We start from the raw sequence: 16,211 nt of genomic DNA, 5'->3' as shown, positions 1-16,211 counted from the left end.
AACTGATACTATCCTACTTCGAAACTTATTGTAAAGCAGCAGTAATCAAGACAGTGTGCTTTTGGTAGAAAATAAATAAATCAATGGATCAGAATAAAGAACCCAGAAATAGATCCATATGAATATAGCAAAGGAACCAAGACGATAAAATAGAACAAATATATGTCTTTTCAACAATGGTGCTACACTCACCATTCACAGGCAAAAAAAATAATTTAGACATAGAGCCTTCACAAAAAATTAATTCAAAATGGACCACAGATCTAAATGTAAAATGAAAAACTATAAAACTCCTAGAACATAGGAGAAAACATAGATGTCTTTGGCTATGGCATGACTTTTTAGACACAGGACCAAAGGGACAGAAGAACATTTGAATAGTAAGTGACAGACGCTTTGAGACTTGAAACCATTTTTTCCCATTGCAGCCTGATCTTAATCCCTATGGCCCCTCTCCAGGGTTCCAGCTTGTTGTCTAGATTCACAAGACTCCCTGTAGATAGATCACTCCATGTTCATCTCTCTAAGTAAGTGGCCTACCCTGGCAATTTATGGAGCCATGAACACGTGTTTCTCTGGGGCGGTACCTGATCAGGTTTAATTAAATTAAAGGTGAAGTGATTCCAGGGTGGGGGTGGAGACTAAGTTCAGGAAACATCTGCTTCCTCTCCCCTCATACAAACTCTCTTCTCTGCAATGATGGATAGCCAGGCTATTGGGGAATCTGGGATGGCTACTGCAGGTCCAGAGTTTAGGGAGGATGGCCAGTCCTAAAGGCTGCTCAGACCTGCCCAAGCAGGGGTCCGGTGAATTACAGCAGGGGGTCAGCAAACTATACTCCACAGACCAAATCCAGACCTCTGCTTGTTTTTATAAATAAAGTTTTGTTGGAACACACACACACACACAGAGCCCAAAGGCATGACCCATGAAAAAACTAACTGGTAAGCTGGACTTTATTCAAACTAAAAACTTCTGCTCTATATAAAGCAATGTCAAGAGAACTAGAATATAAGCCACAGCTTGAGAGAAAGTATTTGCAAAAGATACATTTGACAAAAGATGTTATCCAAAATATACAAAAACCTCTTAAAACTCAATATAATAAACAACCCAAGGAGTTCCCATCATGGCTCAGCAGAAACAAATCTGATTAGTATCCATGAGGACACAGATTTGATTCCTGGTCTCACTCGGTGGGTTAAAGATCCAGGGTTGCCGTGAGCTGTGGTGTAGGTCGCAGACGTTGCTTAGATCTGGCGTTGCTGTGGCTGAGGTATAGGCAGAGGCTATGGATCCGATTCGACCACTAGCCTAGGAACCTCCATATGCTACTGGGGTGGGTGGGGGAAGGATGAATCGTCAGAACACACGATTTTAGGGCAGAGAAAATACTCCGCATGATAGTATAATGATGAATAAATTTTCCGAACCCACAGAATGTATAAGAACAAGAATGAAGCCTATGGACATCTATGGACTTTGAGTGATTATGACGTGTCACTGTAGGTACATCAACTTTAACAAATTTGAACTGTTGGAGTAGATTGATAATGAGGGAGTCTATGTATGTGTTGGGATAGGAAACATACAGGAAGTTTCTACGCCTTCCTCTCTATTTTGCTGTGAACCTAAACTGCTCCAAAAAAAAAATAAAGTCTTTAAAAAAACGGTCAAATCACATGAAAAATACTAGTAGAAAAATAAATTCTCATGGTTGCTAAGCTTTGTTACCTGTATGATATCGATTACTTCATCAAAGTTAGTTCCTGGGAACTTTACCTCTTCATCTGCCTTCATGAATTCTGGAGTCTAAGGAAAGCATTTTCAGAAAGTTTTTGTTTTGGTTAGTATCTTTTTATCATATATATAATTTATCACAATACCACCCATAGCATAAGCTTATTATTACATACCCCCATTTTTTATTTTAATATCTTGTTAGAAATTGATTTGACTAGTAAATGAAATTTAATCCAGTCCCCAAGCCATTAAGTTATTTCAATAGCTATAAGAAATTAAGTATTAGGGAGTTTCCATCATGGCTCAGTGGAAACGAATCTGTGTAGGATCTATGAGGACAGAGATTTAATCCCTGGCCTCACTCAGTGGGTTAAGGGTCTGGCGTTGCTGTGAGCTGTGGTATAGGTCACAGACACAGCTCGGATCTGGCGTTGCTGTGGGTGTGGTGTAGGCCAGCAGACCTGATTATAGTTCTGATTCGACCCCTAGCCTGGGAACTTCCATGTGCCATGGTGGGGCCCTAAAAAAGACAAAAAAAATTAAGTAACAGTTTTTCTATCAAGAATTCTACCAAAAATGTTACTTAAGACAACTGTTCAAGTTGATATGATTGTGATTTCTCTATGGTACAAATAAAGTGTTTTTATATATATATATATATATATATATATATATATATATATATATATATAGAACTTATACATATATAAACTTATATATATATATATATATATATATATAAGTTTACACATATACAAACTCAAGAAACGGCAGATACAGAATCAATTTAGTGATAAGCAAAATAATTATTCTACAAATTTAGCCTCTATGACTTACTATATATAATCTAGTCACCAAAAACCACAATAGATAATTCTTGAAAGCAGAATGATAGTCTAAAAAAATTACTATTTTTAATCAAATATGCTTTAATAAACTTCTAGTTAAAAAGTATTGATGAAAAAATAAAATTAGGCACAAATGTCATTCAGCGGCAATTCTACTTTACTATTTCTGAATGTGAAAAATTGATGCTCTTCCTCTCCTTAAAACTATAGCCTCAGAGTTCCCGTCAGTGGTTAACAAATCCGACTAGGAACCATGAGGTTGCGGGTTTGGTCCCTGGCCTTGCTCAGTGGGTTAAGGATCTGGCATTGCCATGAGCTGTGGTGTAGGTTGCAGACGCGGCTCAGATCCCGCATCGCTGTGGCTCTGGCATAGGCCAGCAGCTACAGCTCTGATTAGACCCCTAGACTGTGAACCTCCATATGCTGCAGGAAGCGGCTCTAAAAAAGGCAAAAAGACAAAAAAACTGTAGCCTCAATAACCAAATTTGCTTACAATAGATGAAACCTGGGGAAAAGTTACAGTATTATTTTGCTGTGTAGTAAAGATATAATTTTTGTAATTCAGTCACAGGCAGCAAATAAATACTAGGAAGAAACATATTTTTGCATCACGTCAATAGTATGGTGACAGGAGTTCCCATCATGGCACAGCAGAAACGAATCCGACTGGGAACCAGGAGGTTGTGGGTTCGATCCCTAGCCTCCCTCAATGGGTTAAGGATCAGGTGTTGCCATGAGCTGTGGTGTAGGTTGCAGACGTGGATTGGATCCTGCACTGCTGTGGCATAGGCCAGCAGCTGTAACTCAAATTTGACCCCTACCTGGGAACTTCCATATGTTGTGAGTGAGGCCCTTAAAAAAAAAAAAAAATAGTATGGTGACAGAGTAACATCCCAAATCATGAACTCCAATCATCACTATAAAATGCACACTTAGGAAAACTATAATTTAATTCCCATTTAAATTAAAAGATTCTTCTCCAAAGAGACAGAAATTCTTTCTTCACATGTAAGTCTTACAACTTAAGTTACCAAAAAGTTACACCAAGGATTATCACTTTCAGAATGTTTACATATGTAAAGATCTAAAACACTTTTTTCCAAAATCCATAAGCAATTTCAGATTTGTTTTCAATCTTCTCCTTAAAACCTAAATTACTGTAATAGCTTATAATTATAATGGAAGACTTTCGTGGAAAACATTAGTTAAAATCTATAGTCAGACACTGCTCAAAGTTATATGATACATTTCCGAGCAATACCTGTATCCAGGTTTTCAGAGGAGGAGAGGCTTCTTTGAGACTAGATGGAGACAGACCGATGTCCACACTACCATTTGAAATGCTGTCAATATCTACGCTGGGTAGTACCTAAGCAGAAGACAACATCCAGCTTTCAGCTTATCATTTTGACTCAAATATTTGTGAATCTATATACTGATAAAATATTTAACTTCTTATTGTGAAGTCAAAGGATAACAAATTTAAATTTTACACATTCTACATATTTTACAAAATGAGGAAAATTTAAAGGGGAAATACAGGAGTTTCTGTTGTGGCTCAGTAGGTTAAGAACCTGACTAGTATCCATGAGGATGCAAATTCAATCCCTGGCCCCATTCAGTGGGTTAAGGACCCGGAGTTGCCATGAGCACGGAGTAGGTCACAGATGCAGCTCAGATCTGGCATTGCTGTGGCTGTGGCATAAGCCAGCAGCTGCAGCTCTGATTCAACTCCCTAGGAACTTCCATATGCCACAGGTGTGGCCCTAAAAAGAAAAAATAAAAATAAATAAATAAACAGTACAAAATAAAAATTAATAAAATATTTTTAAAATAACTTTTAAAAAGGGGAAACACAAAGAATCCTACTACCTTTTTTTTATTTGTCTTTTTAGGCATATAGAGGTTCCCAGACTAGGGGTACAATTGGAGCTGTAACCACCAGCCTACGCCACAGCAACAGCAACGCCAGATCCAAGCCACGTCTGTAACCTACACTACAGCTCATGGCAATACCGGATCCTTAACCCACTGAATGAGGCCAGGGGTCAAACTCATGTCCTCATGGATGACAGTTGGGTTCATTAACAGTTAAGCCACAATGGGAACTCCAAGAATGCTGTTATCTTAAGATAACTTCACTTTCACTATTGCCTTTATCTTTTTACCATCCACTATGTGTAGCTAAAATCTGAAATAATTTCATTCCTGATTATAATTGTAACTAGGTCAAAAACATCACATTATGCTTCCATATAGACTTCATATTTATATTTTAAATGACTGCACAATATTTCAAGAAATACACATGCCTTAATTATTTAATCATTTCCCATTGATAAACATTTAGGATATCTCTAATATATTCACTATTAGATAGATATAGACAAACATATATCACTCCCAAACATTTCACATATGTGTAGAGGCTTTTTCCCTGAACTTTGAATTATTTCATTATGCTGGATAGCCAAATATTAGATTAACTTCTTTAAGCATAAATATTTAAGATTCTTGATAATTTCTGCCAAAATGCAGTCCAAAAGAGCTCTATTTCCATCATCAAAAGCATAATCATAAGTTTTACCCAACCTTCACCCAAATTACATAGTAGAAGCATTTTAGCAATAAGTTTCTAAATGGAGGTATACTATTATTTTAATTTGCATTATCTTGATAACTAGCAAGATTGCAAGTATTCAATTTGCTTACTTGTAAACTCTATTTCCTCCTCTATAGAGTCTTATTCATGTTCTTCGAATATTTCTGGACTTGTCCTTATATTTTCTTATTTATTTACGGTGGGTTTTATATTTAAAAATTAAATCTTTCTACATATGAGAAACAACAATAATACTTTCTCACTATAACGTTGTTTTCCTTTTTATTTAGGAATTTTTTACATGTGTAAGTTTTAGATTCTATATATTCAAATCTATTTTTCTATCATATTTAAGTTTTCTTCTCTCATATCCAAGGCTTAGCTTCAATTCTGATAAGGATTACATGCAATTATTTTCTAATTCTTCTATGTTTTTATACTCTGTAGCTGTACTTTAGCCTATCCCCTATATGGAGCTCATTTTCTACACAGAAAAACTTAAGAGTCTAAAACTGATCTATTTTCCACACTAACCAATTATAAGATAGATTACTTCATTTATAAGAATACTATTTCCAGGAGTTCCTGCTGTGGCTCTGCTGTAACAAATCCAACTGGAATCCAACCTGCTCAATGGGTTGAGGATCCAGTGTTGGCGGCTCGGATCTGATATTGCTGTGGCTGTGGTGTAGGCCAGCAGCTGTAGCTCTGATTCGACCCATAGCCTAGAAACTATGCCAGTACTGTGGCCCTAAAAAGGCAAAAAAATAAGAATCCCATTTCCCACTGACTAATGAAGTATCCATCACATATTACATTCTTTAAATAACCAAGGCTATTTATGAAATAGGACCACTACCAAAACAATTTAACTTTTCTAAACCCCTTTTCTCTATTTTTTTAAATTTTTAATTTATTTATTTATTTATTTTTGGTTTTTAACTTTTCCATTATAGTTGATTTACATTGTTCTGTCAATTTCTGCTGTACAGCAAAGTGACCCAGTCACACATACATATGCATTCTTTTTCTCACATTATCCTCCATCATTTTCCATCACAAGTGACTACTAGATACAGTTCTCTGTGCTGTACAGCAGGATCTCATTATTTACTCCAAATGCAATAGTTTGCATCTACTAACCCCAAACTCCTAGACCATCCCACTCCCTCCCCTTCCCCCTGCTTTTTGTTTTGGGCCTCACCAGGCTAGGGGTCGAATCAGAGCTGCAGCTACCAGCCTACACCATGGACACAGCAACGAAGGATCTGAGGCACATTTGTGACCTACACCACAACTCATGGCAATGGCCGTATCCTTAACCCACTGAGCAAGGCCCGGGATTAAACCCACATCCTCATGGATATTAGTCGGATTCATTTCCACTGTGCCTCAATGGGAACTTCTTTTTTTCTTTCAAATATCAAAATGATCATAAAGTTTAAGTTAAAATAAAAATCAATGCTTTTATTTTTTAATATAATTTCATTTAAATTATACACCAAGGAAGAACTGACAACCTGAATATTTAAGCTTATATATAAGTTCTCTTTTCATTCAAGTTCTTTTATATATGTTTGTGTAAAGGTTAAAGTATTAATTACAGCAAACACACTGCATTTTTTTAAGTTAATTATAACATACTGTTCAATTGCTCCTCTTGGAACGCCACTGAGTCACCTGGCTATCAGTCACTGCCTTTGGAAAGGTAGATTAAATCATGCAGAACAAGTGTAGTGATACCACATTAACATCACAGTTTTAAAGAACAAAAGACCCATCATGAAAGCAAACTTTTCATGAAGGACCATAATAGATTTTAAGTGCTTAAAGTTAAGTGAGAGATTTTTTTCCTTTAATTTTTCTGTTTCTGCACACTGGCATACCTGTACAGTAAGCTGAGGAGGATCCTTTTTTTCTGACTTCATTTCTACAACTGCTATGTTAGGTTTCTTTACTCCGGTTTCTGTTTTTCGAAGTGATGGTGGAATAGAAGTAGTCACTGTTATAGGGTGTGGCTTGTTTATAATTACACCAGCAGGTGGCATGGAATCACTATTACTTTGGGTTTGTCCTAAAAAAAAATTGCAAGGAGAAAAGGAGTCAGGCATCAGAAATAAAGAAAAAAAATTAATACTCAACAACCTGGATTTTTAAGGCTAAATTCTCATATGAAAGGAAAGCACTATCTGTAATCACCTTTCCCTCTGTAATCACCTAACCACTGTCATCATACTTATCATGTTATCCTTTTATCAGCAACTAACATTTATGAAGCACTCATATGTACTAACCGCTTCTTTAAATAAGCCTATGAAGGGGGTCCCACTGTGGCTCAGTGGTAACAAATCCAACTAGTACCCATGAGAACACAGGCTTGATCCCTGGCCTCACAAAGTGGGTTAAGGATCAGGCGTTGCTGTGAGCTTCGGTGTAGGTCATAGACACTGCTCAGATCCTGCGTGGCTGTGGTGTAGGCCAGTAGCTGTAGCTATAATTCGACCCCTAGCCTGGGAACTTTCATACGTCACAGGTGTGGCCCTTAAAAAACAAAAAATAAAAATAAATTTAAAAAAAAGCCTATGAAGTATTATTATTCACATTCTACAATTGAGGAAACAGAAGTTTAGAAACAACCTAATTTGTCAAAGGTCATAATAGTTTGTTAGTGTAGACTAAAGCCAAGACTAAAGTGTACTGCATTATAATATATATTCTATGAAGTACTCAAATCTTCATAGAGCAGCAACGGACAGAAATAAAGCCAACTACAAAATATTAGTGTTTAACTACCAATAAATGGCATGTGGGCCAACTATTTGGTAATTATCATAGCTGTAGAAATTTTGTTACCTTTCACTTCAAAAGTCCACTTATTTCCTGTATTTCAAAGTAAAGAGAGACAGTACTGGAGTTCCCGTCAGAACACAGCAGAAATGAATCTGACTAGAACCATGAGGTCGGGGGTTTGATCCCTGGCCTTACTCAATTGGTTAGGGATCCGGCGTTGCCATGAGCTATGGTGTAGGTTGCAGATGCGGCTCAGATCTAACGCTGCTGTGACTGTGGCGTAGGCCAGCAGCTGTAGCTCCGATTCGACCCCAAGCCTGGGACCCTCCATATGCCGAGGGTGCAGCCCTAAAAAAGCAAAGAAAAAAAAGAGGGACAGTATTTCTGCACTCATTAAAAGCACAGACTCGAACACCATAGTGCCTGGGTTTGAATCTTGGCTCCATTCTAGCTATGTGGGCTTTGACAAATTACTGAACTCCTCTATGCGTCAGTTTCTTCATCTATAAAACTGGAGTTCCCATTGTGGCTCAGTGGTTAGCGAATCCAACTGGGAACCATGAAGCTGCGGGTTCAATCCCTGGCCTCGCTCAGTGGGTTAAGTATCCGGCGTTGCCGTGAGCTGTGGTGTAGGTCAAAGACGCAGTTCGGATCCTGTGTTGCTGTGGCCCTGGCGTAGGCCAGGAGCTACAGCTTGGATTAGACCCCTAACCTGGGAACCTCCATGTGCTGTGGGGAGTGGCCCTAGAAAAAGCAAATAAATAAAAAATAAATAAATAAATAAAAATATAAAACTGGTACATTACCATGTGTTTTATAGGGTGGATTGAATAAGTTAACATATGTAAAGCACTTATATCTGTACCTGGAATACAGTAAGGACTTTGTAAGTATTAGCTACTATTTTAGTAGAAGGTATGTTTGAATAGACATTAGCTTCCAAGTAGTCATGCCATTAACCCAAAATATCAAAAATAACAAATTCTTTTATGTTGAAAATTGTTCATAAATAATTCATCAAAATTAAGGAAGAATAGCAAAGACACTAAAAGAAAAAACAGCCAACTAGATTTGAAGAGCTAGTGTGAGAGCAAAAATAATTTGTTCCATTTTTACAATGATGAATCTGAGAGACTTCAAATAAGTATATAACCAAAGTAAATAACCAAATTATTGACTTAGAACACACAACTCTGCAATTTTCACTTATCACAGCCTAGTTCAAAGTACATAAAAAGTACTCTAAAGTACTTTTCCTAAGACACAATGATATTAAACCAATCAAAATCCTTGAATTCTTTCATTATTATCAATGTCTATGACATCTAAACATTATTTTAATTTCATTTCATTTACGGTAATACATTGTAAAATACCAAGAGAATGTTTCCTGTAAGTGAAACTATAGCAGGAACAGGAACCATCATTTCAGAGACTGCTACCACACAGAGTAAGACACATTTTGAGGCCCCAGCCACAAATACAAGCAACACAGGGAGGAAATGGTGGGTGACTATTTTATCAGTCCCATTTTGTAAGTTCTGCTACTGCTGATCAGAATTTTAAAATTTACCCATTATATTCTGTTGGGTCTTACCTAAAAGAATTGCCATAGGAATTAGATGACCTTCCAATGTACCCGAAAAAGTAGGCATTTCCCTGCTTGGGCTGAACAAATACTGCTGATCACCAGGAGACAGCGTAGTAATGGAATGTTGCAGTTTAGAATCCACCTTTGTAGGTTTTGTTGCATAAAGTCAGTTTGTGTTCTTATTGACTTTACTTTAGTGCCTATAATAAGCATCAATGGCAGATATTTTTAAATATTGTTTGAACATTTACTATCCAGTCATCTAGAAATATAGAAACTCTTCTTCACAGAAAGATCTCATTCTACATAAGGTTACAAGGCCCCAAAATAGAACATGTAAACCAGGAGGTGGCAAACTTTTTTTTAAGTGGCCAGATAGTAAATATTTTAGCCTCATGGGCCATGTGGTCTCACTGGCAACATCTCAATTCTGTTGCTGTAGCATGAAAGCACTCATAGACAATACATAAATTTATGAGCATAGCTATCTTACAATATAGCTTCCTTTACAAAAATAGGCAGCTGGCCTGCAGTCCATGGTTTCTGCTATTTTTGGGGCGGGGGGCAGCTGCCCCTGCGGCATATGGAAGTTCCTAGGCTAGGGGTCAAATTGGAGCTGCAGCTGCCGACCTACACAACAGCCACAGCAATTCAGGATCCAAGCTGCGTCTGCAACCTACACCACAGCTCACAGCAAAGCGGGATCCTTAACCCCGCTGAGCAAGGCCAGGGATGGAACCCTCATCCTCATGGATCTAGTTAGGTTCATTAACCACCGAGCCACAAAGGGAACTCCCAGGCCATTGTTTCTTAACCTCTGAAAAGATGTAACAACTTGCGCGACTACTACGATAGAAAAAAAATACAATGACTTAGAAAAAATGTTGAATAAAGATTTAAAAGATACTCAGAAGAGTTCCTGCCATGGCTCAGCAGTTAACGAACCAGACTACTATCCACGAGGACTTGGGTTCAATCCCTGGCCTTGCTCAGTGGGTTAAGAATCTGGCATTGCCATGAGCTGTGTTGTAGGTTGAATATGAGGCTCGGATCTGGCGTTGCTGTGGATGTGACATAGGCCAGCATCTACCCCTCTGATTTGACTCCTAGCCTGGAAACCTCCATATGCCATGGGAGCAGCCCTAAAAAGACACACACAAAAAAAGATACTCAGAATGTATTCTTTAACTCATTACATTTTTTCCCTGTAGTTATAAAAAGTTAATGATCATTTTGGAATTAAATTTTTTTTCATCTTCTCATTATTATGAAAAACCAATAACCTTTATTTTTTGAAATTATGTACAGCAAATTCTATACTTAACCAAAAGTCTTACAGAAGTTACTATCATCATGCATTTTGTTAAATTCTTGTGAAGTAAATATAGACATTAAATCCTGAATTTTTTAAAAATTGGAAATTTTGGGAGTTCCCTTGCGGTGGAGTGGATTAAGGATCTGGCATTGTCACTGTAGCAGCTGGGGTCACTGCTATGGTGAGGGCTCAATCCCTAGCCCAGGAACTTCCACCTGCTGTGAGTGCAGGAAAAAAAGTTGAGAATTTTTCTGATTATCTATCTCCTTAGAGAAGTACATAAATTTCTATGGAATCTAAGAAAAGTGAATAAAAGTAAAAGTGTAAAGGAAAGAAACTAAAATCTCTTCTAAATAAATTACTGACATTACTACATTTTCACTTTTAATATGTAATTTTATAAATCTAGACTTTTAAATATAGTTTACATATAATTTTATAAATCTAGACAGGAAGAAAAATTTTAGCACCACATTTATGTTTTTTCATCCTGTTCTCAAATATTCATTCACTCAGCTGAAAGAATTTTTCTTAAGTGTTTATTTAAAATACACTTTATCAGCATTTAAAATGTTTTAGGCAGGTGTTTGAATTGTGGTGCAGCAGAAATGAATCCAACTAAGAACCATGAGGTTTCCGGTTCGATCCCTGGCCTCGTTCAGTGGGTTAAGGATCCAGCATTGCCATGAGCTATGGTGTAGGTAGCAGATACGTTTAGGATCTGGCACTGCTGTGGCTGTGGCGTAGGCCAGCAGCTGTAGCTCCGATTTGATCCCTAGCCTAGGAACTTCCATAAGCTGTGGATGCGGCCCTAAAAAGCAAAGAAAAAAAAATGCATTAGGCATCATTCCAGACGCGGGAAATATAATACAATAAACCAACTATACTCACACAGCTTACAGTCTAGTAAGGGGAAAAAAAATCAAACAAATAAAAACATAACATCAAATAGTGAGAAGTGCTATGAAGAACAATAAGGCAGAACAAGGGGTTAAGGAGGACGAGGTGGTAATATTTTGGACAGGATGGTCAAGGTAGACCTTTCTGAGAAGCTAACTCTGAGGGCAGAGATCAAAAGAAGTGAGTGAGGAATTCAAGTTAAGAACCTGACTAGTATCCATGAAGATGCAGGTTTGATCCCAGGCCTCAATCAGTGGGTTAAGGATCTGACATTGCCGTGAACTGTGGTGTAGTTCACAGACAAGGCTCAGATCCGGTATTGCTGTGGCTGTAGTGCAGGCCAGCAGCTATTATCTCTGATTCAACCCCTAGCCTGGGAACTTCCAAAGGCCACGGGTGTGGCCCTAAAAAGACCAAAAAAAAAAAAAAAAACAATTAAGTGTGCCATGCAAGTGTCTGAGGGAAAAGCCCTCTGGGCAAAGGAAATAGCAGGTTCCAAGGCCCAAGGAAGAGCCTATGTCTACAGGTTCTCAAGCACTTCTACCATTAAAAGGGTTTGCTTAATAAAAGGTTGCTTAATAAAGAGATTTTTGAATTTGAAAGCATTTTAAAACTTTGAGTTATCTTTTGCAAAGGCTTTCTAAACCTCAATTGTAAGTTAATAGCAAGCTCCAAGAAATGAGGAAACTTTAGGTAAATATCATCCGTAAGCTTACTAAAATAAAAATCAGTAGGATTTCTAGATAATCCGATACCCCATAAGATCACCTAACTTTAGGAAAGGAAAACTAAAGCAACTGGCACAGGTCCAATTTCCATAAGCACTTTTATGATAATGTACAGTACATGGTTTATCTTTCTGTTTATAAATAACCATGATGGACCAAGGTCTGCAAGGAAATGTCTACTTTCTCAAGATTATAATTTAAACTGCTTAAGATGCATCATCTCATAAATTTTATCATGCTTTATCTGAATATAGCATCTAATACTATATTTTTCCCCACTTATTCCTATCTTGAATCTGGTCTGTTTTTCCCTACTCTCCTAGAAGGAAATGTTTTTCCATTCTTAAGCATTATATAACTTGAACTGTATTTATAAATAATAAATAAAAAACTAAAATTAGGAGTTTCTGTCATGGCTCAGTGGTTAACGAATTCGACTAGGAACCAAGAGGTTGTGGGTTCAATCCCTGGCCTCGCAGGCTAAGGATCCGGTGTTGCCATGAGCTGTGTAGGTCACAGATTCGGCTCAGATCCTGCGTTGCTGTGGCACTGACATAACCAGTGGCTACAGCTCCGATTCAACCCCTAGCCTGGGAACCTCCATATGCCATGGGTGCGGCCCTAAAAAAGACAAATAAATAAATAAATAAATAGCAGCACTTAAAAAAAAAAAAACTAAAATTAAACTTTATATATTAAACTACTATCATAAAAAATGCAGTTTACCCACAAAGCAAAAAAATGAGATTCCTTACCTTTAACTCGTTCTATTACTTTTGGTCTCTGCGGTCTGAACTTAGGAGATGGAGAATTAAATCTGAGATACGGTCCTTTTTTAAGAGTGCTGCGGTGACCCTGATAAACTGGTTTTCCATAAATTTGTAATGTATAATCGTTGTCTTGTACCTCTGTGGTTGCTTTCAAAAATCCCTAAGTACAGAAAATTATTCAACTCAGCATCAAAACAGTCATCAAACACTTATCTCATTTTTCTAAAGCCTCCTTTTGCCAGCATAAGTACAACATTAAGAATGATCATAGGAGTTCTCTTGTGGCACAGGGGTTAAGGATCTGGCATTGTCACTGCAGCAGTTTAGGTTGCTGCTGTGATGCAGGTTCGATCCTTAGCCCAGCAATATCCACATGCTGTGGGCGTGGCCAAAAAAAAAAAAGAATGATAAGGTTGAGAAAGTTCTCTATTTTAAATGGCTCTTAACTTCTGCCGATAGTTTTCAAACTATAGTTTTAAAGTTTTACAGTTTTCAAAATTAAATACAAAAAACTATGGTTTTAAAGTTTTACAGTTTTCAAAAGAATATTTTTAGTTTTCAAAATTAAATACAAAAAAATCATCCACCCAAGAAACATGAAGGTTCTTATACTCAGCATATTTTCAGCACCAAAAAGGTTTAAACACGTTTTACGTGTTTAGTACTTTCAAGTACAATGAAATAACATAAACTAAGTGCTTAAATAATTTTCTACGTTCCTGATCTCAGCTTCAATCATAATCTAAATGCCACAGAAAGGCAGAATTTATTGAGCATCCACTAAGTGCTAAGCACTGAATTAGATGCTTTATTAATCTATTCAACAATCTACGCTAGGCATTAAGTTACAGCTTTGAGAAGCCAAAAAATTCTCTCTGTAACATGGAGTACCAGGCCTCCCTCGAAATCACTAGGCAGTAAACACGTATTTGTTAAAATGGAAAACAAACAAGCCACACACACACACACACACACACAGATGAAATACAGGAGTTCCTGCTGTGGCGCAGTGCGCTAAGGATCTGGCCTTGATGCAGCTGTGGTGTCAGTCACAGCTGTGGCTCAGACTCAATCCCTGGCCTGGGAATTTCCATATACCACAGATCAAGAAAAAAAAATGAAATACAATTTTGAATACCATGAACTAGAGAACCTAATTTTTGGACTAAATGACTCCACATACCTGACTGAAATACTATAAGTGTGAAATCTCAGAAGGAACTGTGTATTTTGTACAGTGATTTCCAACAATGGATATCCAAACCCCTGAATATCAATAGTTTAAAGATGGTTTACATCTGCATCGTCATTCATATTTTTAAAACATTTGCATAGTCATTTCATTATTTATATCTTTAAAAAACAACCAATCACAACATTTACGTCACAAAATCTAATTCAGATCTTACTTCTTTCCTCTCTTTCGGTAAGCTTGAAGCAGCCATGCTCCTTGCAGGTGGATTTCTAAAACACTCCTCTTTTGGCCTTTGAGAATGTCTTCTTGGAAATAAAGAATTATTTACAGTTTTACCTTGTGTGTTTGTTTTAATATCTTTGCTCATATTCTGAGTTCTCTTGGTCCTTTGATTCTTTTGATCAAATTTCTTTTGTTGATAATCTTTTCTTGCCAGTTCATCCTTAACACAACCAAAATCAGAATTACTTAAAATCTATCCAAGCAGCAATGCTTGCAAATCAAAAGATCTAGGAATTATTTTCTGCTGTTACAGACATAAAATTCAGCAGTTTTAAATGCTTTCTAAATTATATTAGTTTACATATGAATAAAAATTCTTTGTAAAATAAAGAAAAAATTTAAAACAATGGTGTTTTGGAGTTCTCATCAAACCAGCACAGTGGTTAAGGAAGCCAACTAGTATCCATGAGGACGTGAGTTTGATCCCTGGCCTTGTTCAGTGAGTTAAGGATCCAGCATTGCCATGAGCTGTGGTGTAGGTCACAGATGTGGCTCGGATCCCACATGCTGTGGCTGTGGTGCAGGCCAGCAACTGCAGCTCCGACTCGACCCCTAGCCTGGGAACCTCCACGTGCCATGGGTGTGGGCCTAAAAAGACAAAATAAATAAATAAATAAATAAATAAATAAATAAAACAATGACGTTTCATGGAGCAGAGAGAATGAGAAATAGTAGATGGGGTTCAGAGGCAGAAGGGCAATTTTTCATTATAAACCTTTTTATACTTTTTGATGTTTAACTATATGAAGATAGTAACTGTTCAAAAAAATAAAAGTTTCCAAAAAGTAAACAATCTTGTAATAAAACTCTGAGATAAATATGTATAAATTAAAGGTACCTGAAGGGTTATTTATTTATTTAATTTATTTTTTATCTTTTGTCTTTTTAGGGTTACGGCATATGGAGGTTCCCAGGCTAGGAGTTGAATGAGAGCCACAGCTGCCAGCCTATACCACAGCCACAGCAATGCTGTATCTCCAACCCACTGAGTGAGGCCAGGGATCAAAACCGAGTCCTCATGGATACTAGTCGGGCTCATTAACCACTGAGCCATGACAGGAACTCCCTACCTGAGGTTTTTTGTTGGTTTTTTTTTTTTTTTTTCGCTTTTTAGGGCCATACTCGTGGCATATGGAGGTGCCCAGGCTAGGGGTCTAAACTGAGCTACAGCTGGTGGCCTACGCCACAGCCACAGCAACACAGGATCCGAGCTGCCTCTGTGACCTACACCACAGCTCACGGCAATGCTGGATCCTTAGCCCACTGAGCGGGACCAGGGATCAAATCCGCAACCTCATGGTTTCTAGTCGGATTTGTTCCTGCTGCACAATGATGGGAACTCCCCTACTTGAAGGTTTAAACAAACATATTTTGCATGGAATCCACAGTTACAAAATGACATACATTGCTAGTTGTCTGTAGAACCAGATTATGAACTCCAAGTCTT

General features: G+C 37.5%; 1 protein-coding gene across 1 annotated transcript in view; it reads right to left on the bottom strand.

The window, feature by feature from the left end:
- KIAA0586 (KIAA0586 ortholog) overlaps nt 1–16,211 on the bottom strand; it is a 131,620-nt gene that overhangs the window by 84,449 nt on the left and 30,960 nt on the right. The window contains 7 exon segments of the mRNA XM_047767448.1: nt 1,735–1,812; nt 3,853–3,960; nt 7,080–7,267; nt 9,581–9,739; nt 9,742–9,774; nt 13,273–13,447; nt 14,697–14,924. Of these exon segments, the coding sequence (XP_047623404.1) occupies nt 1,735–1,812; nt 3,853–3,960; nt 7,080–7,267; nt 9,581–9,739; nt 9,742–9,774; nt 13,273–13,447; nt 14,697–14,924 (969 nt within the window).

Source organism: Phacochoerus africanus, chromosome 2, assembly GCF_016906955.1.
Source record: "Phacochoerus africanus isolate WHEZ1 chromosome 2, ROS_Pafr_v1, whole genome shotgun sequence".
Lineage (NCBI taxonomy): Eukaryota > Metazoa > Chordata > Mammalia > Artiodactyla > Suidae > Phacochoerus > Phacochoerus africanus.
The sequence above is the reverse complement of the archived record's forward strand: the minus strand, read 5'-3'. Positions and strand labels throughout refer to the sequence as shown.